This window comes from Boleophthalmus pectinirostris, unplaced genomic scaffold, assembly GCF_026225935.1.
Source record: "Boleophthalmus pectinirostris isolate CB_2022bp ecotype Guang Dong unplaced genomic scaffold, ASM2622593v1 HiC_scaffold_20, whole genome shotgun sequence".
Taxonomy (NCBI): Eukaryota; Metazoa; Chordata; class Actinopteri; order Gobiiformes; family Gobiidae; genus Boleophthalmus; species Boleophthalmus pectinirostris.
Window position 1 is genome coordinate 18,367,800 of NW_026571153.1, and position 17,500 is coordinate 18,385,299.

At 40.9% G+C, this 17,500-nt stretch overlaps 1 protein-coding gene across 1 annotated transcript; it reads right to left on the reverse strand.

The window, feature by feature from the left end:
- Positions 1 to 2,419: 2,419 nt before the first annotated feature.
- Positions 2,420 to 15,441, reverse strand: polr2a (RNA polymerase II subunit A). Its single transcript, XM_020924016.2, is given in 30 exon segments — positions 2,420 to 5,339; positions 5,419 to 5,568; positions 5,646 to 5,759; positions 5,880 to 6,066; positions 6,163 to 6,366; positions 6,437 to 6,619; positions 6,694 to 6,798; positions 6,877 to 6,977; positions 7,076 to 7,283; positions 8,168 to 8,431; positions 8,965 to 9,170; positions 9,578 to 9,683; positions 9,787 to 9,958; positions 10,033 to 10,216; positions 10,673 to 10,895; positions 11,330 to 11,533; positions 11,610 to 11,704; positions 11,786 to 11,954; positions 12,037 to 12,246; positions 12,321 to 12,531; positions 12,606 to 12,730; positions 12,806 to 12,938; positions 13,011 to 13,231; positions 13,311 to 13,472; positions 13,551 to 13,613; positions 13,615 to 13,833; positions 13,911 to 14,084; positions 14,166 to 14,302; positions 14,390 to 14,522; positions 15,120 to 15,441. Coding segments are annotated over 30 exon segments (5,904 nt in total). The 5' UTR covers positions 15,207 to 15,441; the 3' UTR covers positions 2,420 to 4,185.
- Between the last annotated feature and the right edge of the window lie 2,059 nt (positions 15,442 to 17,500).

The window sequence follows — 17,500 nt, forward strand, 5'->3', positions numbered from 1 at the left end:
ACGTATGTAATGCGCTGGAACGCTCAGTGGTGTCCAAGTAATTGCCGGCACAAAAGCAAACAAAGCAGAGAGTGAAAATCCTTGATCTTGAGAATCGTTGCCAACACAGAATGTATGGCTCCGTCTACATCCATCCATGTGACGTCATGGCTTCACAGCTCTTTGCCGACTGGCCGGTACGAGGTCTACAGGCACTACTCCGGAACAATGGAGGCTGGCTTCTTTTAAGGCAATTGGGTTTAACTCAGGTGCTAATTACAAAAACAGTCCAAACATACATTACAAAAATATAATAATTTTAAATTAGCAGTGTCATTCTAAATAGAACAGTTATTCCTCCTCCAAACAATGACCTTCTTAGGTCTCTGACTGGAGAGAAAACCACACAGAGGGTAATACAGTCATTTTAGAATTCTTTTACAATTTAAATGACTTTACTTTTACTATTTCCTTTTCTTTTCAGGTAACTTCAATCTGCACCTAATTTTCAATAAACATTTCTAAAACTTAGAATTTATTGACTGGCTAATTACACAGCACTGACGAGGTCTACAACTTCCGGGGTTCTTGCAAACAATCTGGTGTATTCCGATTCCTGACCTAGTCCCTGGAGAGAAATGAAACTGAGTGGATGCATTAGGTGGCGCCAGCCTGGCTACCATATTATATGTTATATGTTGAAAATGGCATATTACAGATTTTGTGAAGGGCCCCTACCTGCTCTGGGCCCTGGGTAAAGAGTACCCTTACCCCCCAGTCCAATGTCCCTGCAAGCAGATAGTACTACCAGGCCAAGTAATAGGTTATATCTGTGGAAGGAGACCCACTCACACTAAGAATGGATGTTTTTGAGCAATAAAAATCTGGATAATGAAAAAAAAAAAAAGACATGTTTAAAGCCACATTCCAAGCCAAAATATAAACGGCATGGGGACTAGTAGGTAGCCACTCCCCCACTAGAAAAGTTACACAGTCTACAGTCTCACAGTGAGTTTATAAAGTTATGAATTGTGATTGACATCTCCTTCCTTTTGGCAGTAGATTAATGAATTGGATTGTCAAATAAATAAATAAATAAATAAGTAAAATATTATAAATCATTATAAAATGTGCCCTGTGTGTATTAATATGATTGCCAATAAAATAATTAGGCAATGAATTATTGTCATTATAATTCATTATAAACAGCGATTTCACAATTACTTGGGCAACCCTCCATAAAACAGTCATCAGGCTTCCCTCTGTCACACACACACACGCGCACACACGCACACTGAAGTAATGTATATAACACTTAGCCTGTGAGTCATATTTTCCACACAGAGGCCGTATTAGTGGGCATGTGTCATGGTTTGTGCTATTGCAACCATCTAACAGCCCTGAGGTATTCTGGGTAAATCATATTGCGTTTCATTACTAGTTTAGTGCATCAGTGATCAGCAAAACACTTTCATATGCTCAGATGAACTGGCCATGGGCTAAATATTATGCTTCTTAAAAGTAAATAATGGCAATATAAAATAAAATAAAGTTAGAAATTGATCTAAGTACAATACCTAAGTGAGTTGGTGACATTTAGGGACTGGAAATCTTTTGTCCATTTCCCAGATTAGTTTGTGCATTTGCACCAGCCCTGAGGCATTCTGGGTAAACCACATTGAGATTCATTACTACTTTAGTGCATCAGTGATCACCAAAGGACTTAGATATGCTCAGATAAACTTGTCATTGGCTAAATATTATAGTTCTTATAGGTAAATAATGGTAAGCTAAAATACCTGAGGGTTGGTGACATTGTTGGTACGACTGGAAATCTTTTGTCCACTTAGATTTGGGTCATTTTGGTACCAGTTTTGAAGTTGAGATGTCTATACTTTCTCCCAGAGCACTTGTCTTTGATTTAAATCACACTGGACTGTTATCTTGTTGCAGCATCTACTCAGACAGGCTCATCTCGTGGATTATTGCTGACTATGGTGATTTGTAAGGAATGAAATCACTCACGTGTGAAGAAAAGTACCCCCTACAGGTGAAGTTGAGGCAGTGCTATAAGTCTGCTCCGTGGCTTTGTAGTAAAGTCTATGGCAATGTCTGGTGGATCGTAATTATAATCTGTAAGAATAGGCATACTTGTATATACTAAATACTGTCTGACACTATCCGTTTTAAATAACCCATTTAGAAAAAAAAAAAAAAAAAGTTATTCACCTTTTGAGACGATTAAATGAATTACTCAGGAAACTCAACTTGTTCCGAAAAGGCCTAATGTCATTGTCAACAACTACTGATTTATAGGCTTTCTAGTCAGGTCGGACATTTTATTTGTGACTATTTATGGAATATTACACGAACGAGCAACAGCGACCTCTTCAGGCCAGACTCAATCATTTCATTTGAAAAAAAAAAAAAGTCAAAAAGATATAGTAAAACGTTTTTATTAATTTTTCCAAGTCCAAAAACAAACAGAACAGAGACACAAAGAATGAGATTATGAGCTGATTTCTATACAGTGGCAATTAAGTTAAACCTTCGTCTTTGCCGAGACATGTCAAGTCTTTCTTGAACCGTGCCTGGCCTGGCACTCTCACATTCACACTGCCAGGAGTCCCGATGTCCCAAACTCACTATAAACAGCGCACTTAAGACAGCAGCAGTGGGTGCAACTGGGGGAGACTATGGAAAACATCAACCCTCCAGTTTAGTAAGTGCAGTGACCGAACCAAACTGTCGATTTAAGGCAGTCTAACTGAAAATGAAAGGCTATTAAGAATTGGGTACCCAACTACAGGACTCCCAGTAACATCAGAAACACCCACCCCACGATTTCCCTAGTCACAGGTACAAACATTCGTAGAAAAAAAAACAAAAAACAAAAAAACACTGATTTCAGAAATTGGGACCAACAGTGGATGAAGGGGAAGAGGAGAACCAGCCAATACTTCATAAAAAAGGAAATAAATATGAGTCACTTTGCAGAGGTGTTTCATTCAGACAATGTTTTCTGATGGAAACTTGACTGTTACCCTGTTGTGTGGAAAAGACGATGAAATGGCCTTTGGCATTCTAAAAATGCAAGGCAAAATTAAATGTTTTGGAAAGAACATTAGAAAAGAGTTATCCTATGGTCCCCTGACCCTTCATTCACGGTAGAGAACATGGGCCTCTTGCCAACAGATTTACAAGTCACCAAAAGCAAACAAGAAAAACAAAATTCTTATTTTGCTCTATTTGTATTCACACAGAATAATAGTTATTTGTCTTAAATAAAGTGAATTTCCCAAATAAAACAAAATGAATACATGTCAGCTATCAGAAATGGGGCAACAATTATAAAGCAGAAGGATTTTGAAAAAGATCAACCTAAAGCTTGATTAAACTGTATTAACATTTGCTACTCATGCAAACAGTAACAGAAGCAGCAACTTTGTAATCCACAAGCCCCATTTCTTTCTAGAATCAAAATTAAAGACAGAACAATCATTCTGACTTCTATTTTCATATAAACTTTTTTATTCCCATTGTAAAGGGAAGAAATATATGGAAGTGTTTTGTTTTTGCTTTTGATGCAAGACAGGAGGATGCTGGTAGATGTAACGTGACATCTTGTAGGTGTTTTAAGGGTGAGAAGTAGGAAGAGCAATGCCTACATACACTCATGTAGTTTATATGGTCTGTATTGACAAGCCCAAGCCAGTGTCTCTCTCCAGTTACTCCTGAATCTGTCATCATTGAGTTGTTGAACGTATTCTTCAAAAGTAACAGACAAATATATACTTCTGAAAACTTCAAAAACGCAAAAGTTTGGATGTCTTATTTTACTGATTCTTGACTTGCATCAGGTTGGTTTGGCAACATAGAACACTGCTGGAGAACAGTAGAGAGACAGGCTGCCGTAAACTGTAAAGTTAGACACTTTGTGCATCTTCCTCTGCATTTCAAACCCTCCTGGGCCTGTAGTTTACAACTTCAACACCCCATGTGAAAATTGAAAAAACTAGTTTCAAAAGGCAGCCTTTTTTTCTCAGGCAAAGCAGTTCAAGTCTTTTTTTTTTTTTTACATTAAAGTTTCAACTACATTTTATTCTTCAGACTGGGCTTCTCGTCCTACAGCAGGCTCAAAGACGCTGTCCTATTTGTGGAGAGAGGCCAGGGAGGTGGGGGTCCCATCAACCATTTCGGCGCCACTCAGTTGTTCTCCTCATCGCTATCATCAGGGCTGATGGCCGGGCTGTAAGTGGGCGATGTGGGGCTGTATCCAGGCGATGTGGGGCTGTAGGTGGAGCCTTTAGGACTGGTGGGGGAGTAGGTGGGGGAGGTTGGGGAGTATTTGGGTGAGGTTGGCGAATAGGTAGGTGACGTAGGAGAATATTTGGGGCTGGTGGGGGTGTAGGTGGGAGATGTGGGCGAGTAGGTGGGAGAGGTGGGGCTGTATTTGGGTGTAGTCGGTGAGTAAGTCGGAGAGGTTGGTGAGTACTTGGGCGAAGTGGGGGAATATTTTGGTGATGTAGGCGAGTATTTCGGCGATGTGGGGGTGTACTCTGGAGAGCTGGGGCTGTAGGACGGAGAGGTGGGGGTGTATTTGGGAGATGTGGGTGAGTATGACGGGGAGCTCGGGCTGTATGACGGTGAGCTGGGGGTGTAAGTCGGAGACTGCGGCGTGTAGCGCGGGCTGGAGGGCGAGTAGGATGGTGAGGTGGGGGAGTAGGAAGGGGAGGTGGGGGAGTAGTTGGGGCTGGTCGGAGTATAGTTTGGAGAGGTGGGGGAGTAAGAGGGGGACGTGGGTGAGTAAGAGGGGGAAGTGGGAGAGTAACTGGGCGATGTTGGGGTGTAGTTGGGCGACGTAGGGCTGTAGCTGGGGCTGGTGGGGGAGTAGGAGGGGGAGGTGGGGGAGTAAGACGGAGAGGTGGGGGAGTACGAAGGGGACGTAGGGGAGTAAGAGGGGGACGTGGGAGAGTATGAAGGAGAGGTGGGGGAGTAACTGGGGGAGGTGGGGCTGCTGTAACTAGGCGACGTGGGGCTGTAACTAGGCGATGTGGGGGAATAAGAGGGGGAGGTGGGGGAGTAGGAGGGGGAGGTGGGCGAGTAGGAAGGGGACGTAGGGGAGTAAGAGGGAGACGTGGGTGAATACGAGGGAGAGGTTGGGGAGTAACTGGGGGAAGTGGGGGAGTAGGACGGGGATGTGGGGCTGTAGTTGGGGCTTGTGGGGGAGTAAGAGGGAGAAGTTGGGGAGTAGGAGGGAGAGGTCGGAGAATAGCCTGGACTCTGAGGCGTGTATCCACCAGGAGAACGTGGCTCGTAGGCAGGAGAAGTGGGAGAATAATTGGGAGACATGGCTCCTCCTGGAAAAGAAGGATTGTTAAAAAATGTGTGCATTTTTTAAAACTTTGCTGCATGTTTTTCATTTAACTTGAGCCTAACCTGGAGAAGGAATGTACGGGCTTGCAGGGCCTGGTGACCCTGGAGAGCCTGGAGTGGGGGACCAGGCGGGCGAGTACCCAGGAGAGTACCCACTGGCATCAGACGCTCCACTGGGTGAAAAGCCTGCTGCTCCTGGAGTCATGCCACTTCCTGTTACGGCACAAAAGGACAGAGCTGAGTAAATGAATCTGAGAACAGCATTACAGACGAGCTGGAGATCCACTTACCAACACTGGGAGACCAGGCTCCATAGGCCGGGGTGGCTCCTGTGTTCCAGGGGGTCATGGCAGGTGACATGCCGCTCATCGGACTAGGCACTGAGCCAAAGAACATTCCAGTGGCTGCAAATAGGATTGGTATCAGTACACAGATATAAGCAATGCATTGAGTGTACATCAGTACGCATATTAAATTCAATTAAATATGTGAACAATGTATGGAAATACATATATTTCACTTACGTCCAGCCACACTGATGCCAGGTATATTTGTGGGGATTTCCATGCCATATTTGCACTTCTCAGCATCCAACAGCAAGTCAAAGCAGCCTGTTCCTGCTGGAGCAAGCTGTCCAAGCATGATGTTCTCAGACACACCCTTCATTGGATCCACCTCACCATGAGACGAGGCCTCCATCAACACATCCACCTGAAAAACACAGAAACAATACAGAAACAATACAGTTACAACAGAGTCATTTCCAATGTGAGAATAGTTTGATTTAGTCTTAAATATTGAACTCACAGTTTCCTCAAAAGAGCATTTCATGAGTGGGCCTGTGTCCTGCCGATTGATACCGTGACGTGTGATGGCCATTAAATGCCCCCTGCAGGTCATGGTGTCACAAAGCAAAGCCAAGTGACGATAGTTCACATAAGAACCGTCGAAGGAGATGACGTGGTACAACTCTCTCTCCAGAGCCTTACGCACTGCTTCAATTCCCAAAACCTACACAAGAACAATCCAGCAGTTAAGAATTTGAACTCGATATAAACTTGTTTGTTTTTGTTTTTAATACCGTAAAGATCTCCACAATGTCGTTGGAGGTGGTTCTGACAGGGTCTACGTCCTTCTCACTCAGAACTCTCATCAGACTCACGCCGTCTGTCTCTAGGATCCACTCCTGCAGGGCCTTGAACTCTCCGTCCTCTGTGATGATGATCTTCTTCTTGTTGTCTGTCTGAGGCAGATGCATGTACACCTGGGGAACATGGACTTGAGTTTAGTTGCATTTAAAGTGAGTTATTTGTATTTGTGGTTTGTCGACTGCTGTACCTTGCTGATCTGTTCAATTCCCTGAAGAGTCATGTCCGTCAGCATGTTGGACTCAATGCATCTCAGAAAAACATCATCATCCATTTTATCCACCACCTCCTCATCCTTTAAGTAACACATTGGGTTAAATTTAGTGAAGATTATGGCATTTGTAAACCGTATTTTTTTTTAACAGTCACTTACGTCTTGGAACTTGTTTTCATCGCTGTTCATAATTCTTATTCGCAACACCAACTTCTCAGCATTGTCGTCATTGAAGATACAGTTCAAATCATCTCCAAAACCTTTTCATAAAATAACTATTGATCACCATTGCTTTAAAAACTAAAAATAATAAAACAAAATAATAAACATAATCTACACATTTTATTCAGACACCCACCTGCATTGATCTTTTCTGCGATCTGCTCCATGGTCAGCTTGCGATCAGTCATGTGTTTGCGATCGAGCTCAATGCGCAGCAGCCATGGTGAAATACGAGTCACATCAAAGTCGGGCATCTCATAGTACACGTTCACCCACTCCTGGTCCTCTGCCACCACCGTGTTCTGAGGGTTGGGGTCATAGTAGATGGCAGTATTTGCAGTCACCTGAAACAAATTGATTCATATCCATTTTAACATTAAGGCCAGAGGTGGGAGAATGTGTCTATAAATGGATAATATCACAAGAGCCATTTTGGAAACAATTACTTTAGATACAGTAGCCAGCATATTAAAAAACAGTTTAGGCTGCAAAAAAATCTATAAAACTATTTTGCTGTGTAAATTTTCAAATGAGGGTATAAGGTAGTACTTGTTCCAATATTGCACCAAAAACTAATGGTAAAATGGTCTTAGCAAGGACACCTCTAATTCATTGTTGACATTACTCTGTAGTTATCGCTGGCGTCATCCAAATATTACAGAACTTGTCCTTCTTTAATATTATCAGTTGCCTTGGTCAACTTGTCTCACAGAAGCCGGTGTGTTATGTACTTCTTATTTTAACTTGGCCAGTTGATCTCTACCACTGATGACAATATTTGTGCTAAAACGCAACATATAGAGGGACAGAAGAGCTCATTCTCAAACAGGCTCCGACAGCTCTGCTCAAACAGTGAGAGATACAAAACTATATTCATACCAAACTCCATACAACTATGCAACAACTCGGTTGTTGACATCACCTGCTTGTTTCTATGAATATGTCATTACTCTGCCTGGAATGTTCCATTAAACAAATCTATCTTACATTAAATTTCAGGTGCTTCTATAGCTCAAAAATACCTAAAAAACAGGTATTCTGACTGTGAGAACGATTGTCTCTCTACAGATCTGATCTGTAACTTGGTCTCCATGCAGACAGAAAGGTTTAATACCATACTGTGAAACATTCCAGACAAAATAAGAGCATCTCCATGACAAAAAGCATTTGACAGAACCTCCACCAGAAAAGTTACACAATGCACCTTTAAATATTATGGCACACTTACCTTTCTAAGTGTTGTGTGCTCTAGTCTGCAAAGAATGTCCTTGGCGCGCTCAGCATCTCTTGCTGCTTGTCCCAACAGGAACACAGTCAGTGAAGGAGTCTTGGGCCTCTTCGAGATGTTGATCAACTCTTTTAAACGAGGCACACCCAGAGTTACGTTCTTGGCGGACACACCAGCGTAATGGAAAGTGTTCAGTGTCATCTGAGTGGCAGGCTCTCCCAAAGACTGAGCAGCCAGGGCACCAACCATCTCTCCGGGATGAGCCTGGAAATAAGGGAAAATACATGTAGTTTTATATTTATTCACCCTCATAATAACTATATTGACTCATCGTTCAATATATGAATGCTGGGACAATCATTTTTAGGGCTTAATATTTATTGATTGTAGTTTCTTTGCACAAATGAATGTTTTCTGCCATTTTTATGTGTTATCATAAGATCTGAGTTGTAAAAAGTATAATAAATAACTTCTATGCCTTTTAATGACAGTGTCAATAAAAAAATGTTTACTGGGATTATCTATTATCTTTAATTTCGTTTCAAAAATTAGGAGTTTTCTTAAGACTTCTATTATTCAGATATTTGTTTTAATGATACGGGCCATATCAAAATAGTTTACTGGGATCATCCTGCTTTATTTTTTCTTGTGTCTGTGGCATTAATTAGTTTAAATATTATCACTTATTTAATATAATAAATAAAAAATTTATATTTCTCTGTAGCAATATATTGTGATTCAAAAATTTTTATTCTGACAGGCCTTACACTTAGAATACAGTAAAGTTGAGTACATACGATTGACTGGTTGAATTTGGTCTCGATCTCTCCCAGCAGCCAATCGAAAGCCTCGGTGGAGAGACGGAACTCCTCTGTCATTCGCCGGGAGCAGAGGGTGGAGCGCAGGTGGATGTTAAAAAGCAGAGTGGCATTTTCTTGGGCCTGTCTGCTCAGAGGGTCATCGCCGTTTACAATGATCAGCTTCTTACTGAGATCCTTCAGCCCTGAGAATATGAAAAAAATAGGATCAAGTATTCATAATTAATCACCTTGAGATGATTTGAAACAGTTTGTTTTTTTTGTGATGGGGGAATAGGGAGTGCATACATCAAGGTTTGAAGGGGGTGATGGGACAATAAGAATGGCCTCTGTTCTTATATGGGAGTGTATATTCCTGCATGTGTGTGGTGAGTATGAGTAGATAATAAAAACAGAAAAAATAAAAATAAAAAATAAGAGGGAAAGGGGCAAAAAATTAAGAAACAAAACTAAAAAATAATTGAGTGAGGTTTTAATTTTTTACGTTCATTTTTTACCATGCCCTTTTCTCCTTCTCTCCCTCTCCTTCCATTACCCCTTTGTATCTTTTGTATTTTTTGTTAATTATTTTTTTGCAGAAACAGTGTCTTACCGTCAACCACTCTCAATGGATGTAGATCTGTTGGGGTTCGTGTGTTAATACGGAAGATCTTCTGAGCATTCCAGATCATTCTAGCCAAATTGCAAGGAAGGACCACCTGTACAAAAATTTTTTTTTAATGAATATTACATTATTATATAACACATTATTTAGTATTTATTACAGTTTGACACAACACAGTAAATGATGACTGAACAAACCTTGCTGTCACCAGTAGGGAAAATGGCTCTGAGGACATCGCGATCTTCTCTCATCTTTTCAAACTCTCTTTCCAAGGCACTCTGAACATGGGCATTGGTCAACACATCTTTTACAATATCTTCCTGTAGTGTCCGCCTCAGTGCTCGCTCATTGGTACAATCAAATCTGAACCTTAATAAACAAAATTAAGTTAATTAAAGCAATAGTTATTTTTGTTCAAATAATCTATAACACCCTTTACTTACTTCTTTTCAAAGGCTTTGTGTGAGGGCTTAACTGTTGCTAAGTTTTGAAACTCCACATTCTCTCCAGCCAGTCCGTCCTCACCATAACGCAGCTGTACCACTTGGTTGATTGAATTTCTGACAGTGCCGTCGTACTTTACCATGACCGACTCCATAGATTTGATCAGACGACGCTGGATGTAACCTGGTATAACAAAACAAATTTTAACTAAATGTTTAAGAGACATATCAAATTGACACCATGGACTGTATAAAGTGGACCGAGGGAGTGTGGAGTCACTCCCGACAAATAAAGCTGACAGGGCTAGCAGTTATATGAGAAAGTTTGGAACAGACTTCCATATTAGGAATAGGAATTTATTTACGGACAAAATAGTGAAATAAAAACACCAGGATCACATAGGGCGGCTTAATAGGAACATTTTAAAACCAAAATGTCGAGCTCACTGCAGTAGTTGTAGAGAGAGAGGTGAGAATTTTTAATGTGAAGTCAATTGGATTTGAATTCACCCTCATGCTCACTTCCCATTTGGAACACTGTGGCTTTCAAGTTAGCCATGTCACAGATATACACGTACACGTACATGTTCAGGTACACGCACAAGCACAAGCACAAGCACACACACTCCCAAGTACCTACCTGTCTCAGCTGTTTTGACAGCTGTGTCGATCAGACCCTCTCTTCCTCCCATGGCGTGGAAGAAAAACTCAGTTGGTGTCAGTCCAGCCAGGTATGAGTTCTCTACAAAGCCTCTGCTCTCAGGACCATAATCATCCTTAATAAAGTGGGGCAGTGTGCGGTGTTTGAAGCCGAAGGGGATTCGTTTACCCTCCACGTTCTGTTGTCCCACCACAGCAATAACCTGACAAATGAGGAATTGTTTTAATGTTGAGATCCACAATTGTAAAAATGAGGTGTGGGTGTGTAAGTGGGCAATATGCAAAATAATTAATGTAAAATTTTTGTTAGTTGTTAATTTTCTTTGAGCCAGATCATGATTTTGAGATTTATCAGGATTCACGTAGACTTAGTATTTTTATATACAACAAACTTTATACTAAGTGTTAAATAAAGTCATCTTCTTGTTCTGAGTGTTCATACTTCAATATGATTGGTTCATTCCAACTGTCACTCAGAGCCTTAGAAAGTTTTACCCACCCACTCATAATGGTCAAAGGGTTTGTATTCAACTATAAAACTGTAACCGCTTTAAACAGGTAAGCACCGAATCAATAAATTTTTTCCCCCATATCACCGAGCCCTCATGAGATGTGTTTATGTTGACAGAGAATTTACCTGTGAGATGTTAATTTTGGAACCCTTTGAACCTGCCACCACCATGGACTTGAAGTTGTTGTACTCAGACAATGACTTCTGGGCAGAGGATCCAGTTTTGTCTCGAGCATCGTTGAGAATACGATTCACCTGGTTCTCAAACGTCTGCCTTAGTGTGTTACCAGGAGTTGGTTCCAGTTCGTTATTGTGAGCTTTTTCAATAACCTGGAAGAAGACAAATATATTTAAACCTTAGTGATAAACATTCAAAACAGGAACTATAACGGTGTGTTATACTTACTTCTATCACGTCCTGTTTGGCTTTCTTGATTGTATTCTGAATGTCAAGATATGTCTTTGCATCAGCAATGGAGTCACCAATACCGATTGAATGACCTGAGCACCAATAGATAATGTCAATACAGGAAATTGCTTATAGCAACAATCTCAGCACATAGTTCCCCTGGCCCCACTTACCCTCAATCAGAAGCCAATTGTTGACCACAGTTTGAATGTTGGAGTAGAACAGTCTGGTAATATCATGACCCATCTCCAGATATGAGATGTGGACGAGAGAACCAGCTGAAGTTCCCAAGGATTTCTTGCAAAGAATTCCCATTATCAACTCGCCGTTCTCCACAATAACCTAGATCAGAGGTTCATAATACAAGTCAGTTATACTTGTTTGTAGTTGATCAGCAGTAGGTTTTATGTAACATTTTATGTACCTTGGTGTCACCAGGTGAAATGTGCTTGTATGGACCACTATCTTCATCATCTGGATGAGTGCTGTGTGTACGGATGACATTGATGTGTCCAGGAATGATAAGGCTGAAGATCTGCTTTCCTGTCCACAGAGGACGAGGTTTGAGAATGGCAGGCTGGGGCATTTTACCATCCCAGGTGGACAAGAACATGAGAAGGTTCATGACTTCACCCTGAACAAAGAAATCAGAATTAACAATCAATTTTGTTGAGAGAGAACAGTAGGCAGGTTCATTCAGGTTCATACCCGCTCTAAGAAGACATCTCTTTTGGTAAATTTGCGCACTGCTGTGAGTGTGTCCTGCACAATACCCATGACGGGTCTGTTGGACTGAGGTGTCACAATCATACGGGGCACCATGGCCAGCTCCTGGATCTCTGCTCTTGTCTCCAGAGACTGGGGCAGGTGCAAGTTCATCTCATCACCATCAAAATCAGCATTATATGGTGTGGTGACACTGGAAGAAGAAAGTGGTGGTAAACCCTTTGTCCAACAAGATACTTCACAAAAGCCAAGACTTTTATTTAGTACCTGAGATTTAGTCGAAATGTTGACCACGGAAGAATTCGTACTCTGTGCCCCATCATGGACATTTTGTGAAGTGTAGGCTGACGATTAAAGATGACAATGTCTCCATCGCACATGTGTCTTTCAACCTATACAAAAATAATCATCATAATTAGGCACAATTGTATTGTAATGTACCACCACTGCTGCCAGTGGAAACTTACCTTATAGCCAATCTGCAAATGAAGGTCACTTGGTTTTGGGTGAAATCGCAAATCAATTCTGTCTCCATTGTCTCGAATTATGTATTTGGCTCCTGGGTACTGACTGTTTCCTCTTCGCACCAGCTCTTGTAATCTGTTAGATATTAAAATAATTGAGTCTAAAAAAGGACTTTTATGAAATTGTATTTCAAGAAATGGGACATACCTGTCAATGTTGAAGGGAGTAACAATTTCAGGAAAAGTCATGTTGGCTGCTATAGATCTTGGGACACCGACTTGGTCAATTTGCAGATTGGGATCAGGTGTAATAACAGTTCGAGCAGAGAAGTCCACACGCTTGCCCATAAGATTACCTCGGACTCTTCCTTCCTTTCCCTTTAGACGCTGCTTGATGGATTTTAGAGGGCGACCAGATTTTTGCATTGCCTACAATAAAAACAAACAAAAGTAAGCCATCACTACTAATTTTTCATACTGACAAAGTTTTGTATACAAGTGTACATACCCTGGGCAGTCCTGGGAGCTCATTGTCCACCATGGTGGCTACATGGAATTGGAGAAGTTTAACATCCTCAGCAATAACATGAGCTGCAGCACCACTCTGCTCATTTCTTCTAAGCTGATTATTAATTTTGACAATATCAGCCAGTTTATGGGTCAAATCATCCTTTAAGAAAGACACAATTCATTTAAATTCATTTCGACTTTTAGTTATATGAAAATATTTCGAATACTGTAACTGTACCTGGTTGCGTGCGGAACCCTGCATGACCACAGCAGGACGAACAGCCAGTGGAGGCACAGGCAACAACAGTCACAATCATCCATTCAGGGCGAGCAAACTTCGGATCCATACCCAAGATGATGTCCTCTTCATCTGAGATGCGTTTGAAGATTTCATGGACACGCTCTGGACTAAGAAGGATTTTTTTCTCCTGAGAATCTTCATTCACGTGCTTCCACTCAGCATACAGCTCCAGACCAGATCGCCTGATGCGTGGCTGGTAACGCCCACAGCCCCCATGACCCTATATGTAATGTAAAAATAAAAGTTTACATTTTGCTTTCAACTATAGATTTGGAGTCACTCGAGTGCAACAATTACCTTTTCCTTAGTAATGTCCTCTTCAGTCTCCTGCTGCTCCATCCCAAACTTGTTGTCCATCTCCTCTCCACCTTCACAGATATTTTTGCCTTTGCAGAGTTCATAAACGTGTGTCAGTCGTTTTCTGGGTTGCCCTTTAGACTTGGCAAGAATGTCTTTGATCTTTGGATTGTTCTGGAGCAGTGAAAGAGGACATGTCAGTACCAAACCCGAAAAACATTTTATTACCAGTGAAACAAGGGGAAAGCAACTTACTGCATCCACTAACAGCTTTGAGCAAAAGAAACAGACACAGCGTAAAACCTTCATTATCTTTGTTACAAAGCCAACATGAAAAACTGGTTTGGCCAATTCTATATGTCCAAAGTGGCCTGGACATTCTGTCATGTTCCCTGCAAAACACAGACATTCAAATATTACTTCATATGCAGGTTTCAGTTTGTGAATTAAGAATTAAAAGCCAAAGATCAGTACAAAACCTGCACAAGTCTGACATCTCCCACTCCGTTCAATAACACCTTGCCTGGGGTCCATAAGGCCACCAAGTTTAGGGCGCCCACCTTCTGTTGTTTCGGGGTACTTAATTCCCCCTTCTGTAACTGACATCCGTTTCTAAAAAGAGATGAACAAAAGTGTCCAATTCAATCATATACATGCTAATACAATCCAAATACATTGTCCTTTACTTCACAAAGTCAGCAACATTTCTTCTTCAGTGTAAAAACCACATACAACAAACTAAATTTGTAAGTTATTTTTATTTATATTTATTGACTACAACTTGGAGCCTATGTGGGGTAACGGCCTCACTTTTTATTTTGTATGAGAGAAGCAAAAAATATTTAAGCAAATTACATGCGTGCATCAGTAGTACAAGTTCACAACAGCATTAAACAGTAACGTAAAATAAGTAAAATTTGCCTTATTTATGGGCCATTGCATTCTTCAATAAAAAATAAAGTGTGTTTGATTCATGAGTTAACCAGATTTATAGTTGTGTTATTGCTGTGCTTATAGTTTACAAACTTCTAGCCTGATGCTAGTTGCTAACGGAAGAAACCGCTAGCATGCTAGGCTAACAGTTTGCTTTGCAAAATAAACAAGGTAAAGGCAAGTTTAACCTCTAAACAACATACAAGTGCACCGTTAATGTATGATCGGTATATCGGAATAGTTATACAAAACCCCATTATTCCCATAAAAACCTACAAGCTCATCTGGGCTGATGATGCCGAACTGAACTCTCTTGATCGTGCGCAATGGGCATGCGCTGTCGCCGGAGGGCGGTCCGTGCATCCTGTCTATTCAAAGAGACGCGTCCTTCGTCGGCACGCCGCTTTGTGAGCAGGAACAGCCTGTAAATTGTTGCCACGAGTCTGGTCAGGCCGCCAACGGTGACCGGAAAGTCTCCGAAGGCGATGTCCCTTGGACCTCAGTGGTAGGCTGACTTTATGCTCGATTTACTTTTCTTTACTCCTAAGTTGAACGGCCACCGACCGTTCCCCTCCCTTTTCCTGATCTACACTGTGGAGCGCTCTAAGCGCTTCTGAGAGTCTAGCTGGCCAACGCTTGCTTTTATAGAGTGAGTGGCTGCCACGGGGTTACAAAGCCGTGGAAGCAGGGACTGCCTCTTCGGGAGGAGGGACTTGTTACTCTGTAGTAAAACGCTCATTGGCCATTCAGGCCCGGTCTATGAATAAATAATTTTAATACACGTACAGCCAATCAACAGGCACGTTTGTAATTTGTGGCCAATGAAAATAGAAGGCGGGCATTAGTTTAACTTAGACTGATTTTTATTGGCCTCACGAAAACACAGTAGGCGGTTCTACTAACACTTTGCATATATTATATGAATATTCATTTTGAAAGCTTGGTATTGGCCACTTTACTCATAAATATGGAGTAAAAAGAAGCAGAGAGCCAATAACTACCTAGAACAGCATTCGTTTTGAATAATTTCAACAAAATCCGCCCACTTTCCGACAATTGCCGATGTTTGCCGAGGTGATTTTCTTCCCTCTGAGCAAAAATAAAAAAAATCTCTGTTCTGCCCTTCGTCTCGCGCTGCATCAGCCTGGGCTCTAAGAAAAGGGGCTCAGTACTGAGGCCTGTTAAGTTCTCAGACAAAACAACATATGTTTGTTAAAATACACGTAAGGATACGTTGAAAATAGTTTTGATAGAGTTGTTTTAATAGTCTTTTGCGATATACGTCGAAATTCTGAACCAGCAATTTTTGTATTTTTGCATCTTTGGGATTTTGCAGCAAGCCTCGGACTCGCCTACGGCCCTCACCGGGACAAAGAAGCGGAGTTTCCCCACGCGCCTTTAGGAAAGACTCGGATAAGCCTGATGTCTAGATATTGCGTGAATTTTCACGTTCTACTTTATTCTTTTGCTTGTATGTGTTGTATTTGTCATGTTTCCATGATTGAACGTGTTCTAAAATTCACATTTGACCAAATTTCTTACAAACAAGTACAATTGTTTAAGGCCATGTTTAGCACGCTAGCAACTAGCTGTTAGCTTAATACTGAAAACAACATTGTTGTGGCTTCTATCTTTATATAGGCTCGTTTTGTAGCCCAGTTGTCAAAATATTATTTTGTCCTTTAAAAATCTGGCAACTGCTTTTTAAGAAATTTATTGGGATTTTTACTGTTCGTTAAAACAATGGCTAGTGACTTTATTAATGTTTAAAATTTTTAGAGTTGTCACTTAAAACGTATATTAGAATTTAAAAAAATACATTGGTTAGTTTATTTTAGGTTTATAACGAATTTGCCATTTCGTAAGATGTTATTGATATGTTAGGCTAACCCAAACTGGCTCGTGTAACGTGACTAGATCTCTTAAGTCACAGCCTTTGAAACCTTTGCAGATTTCATATTTTGACAGCAATTCTTTGTTATGCTTTAAATCGAAGAGGCTCTTAATCTACATCGAGGTTTATGTGATTCAACTGTCAGTTTCACCGCTTTTCTAAAGGCTGTTCGAGCCACCACTAGTTGTTGGGAGACCATCAACATGGCGGCGAGTGGCGACGTGCTTCTTGTTGTAGACAAGAAAGATGGAGTCTGGAATATTCCTGCTACTTTTTAACTTTCCAGTCACTTCACCTGCAGCTCTCTACTCAGTGTAGCTGTAACACACTCTTCTCTTCCAACGAAATAACCTAGATTGGTCCATCGGCCGAAGTTATGAAAACTGATGTAAACTTTGTTGTCCCAATCCACGAATGGGATACGCCGGCAAATGAAGCTATTTGAAGTAATCCTACTAGTGTAGTGTAAGCCTTTTAGTTTAGTGAGCCACCATTTCAGACCTTTGGATATTTTCAAAAGGTCTTTTTTGTTGAAAATGGCAATTTTGACTGGTGTCTTTGTCAAGTTGTAACCACATTAAACCAGACGACCAATTTATATTGATAATTCACATAAAAATATTCAACAAATTTACATCGTTAATCCTGTCAATACATTGTCCTAAAAGATCTTGAATCTCACCCTGTCTAGATAATATAATCAATGTGATTTGTCGTACATGAACATTATACGATCTATGAGTCAAGTAGATCCAGACTGTTA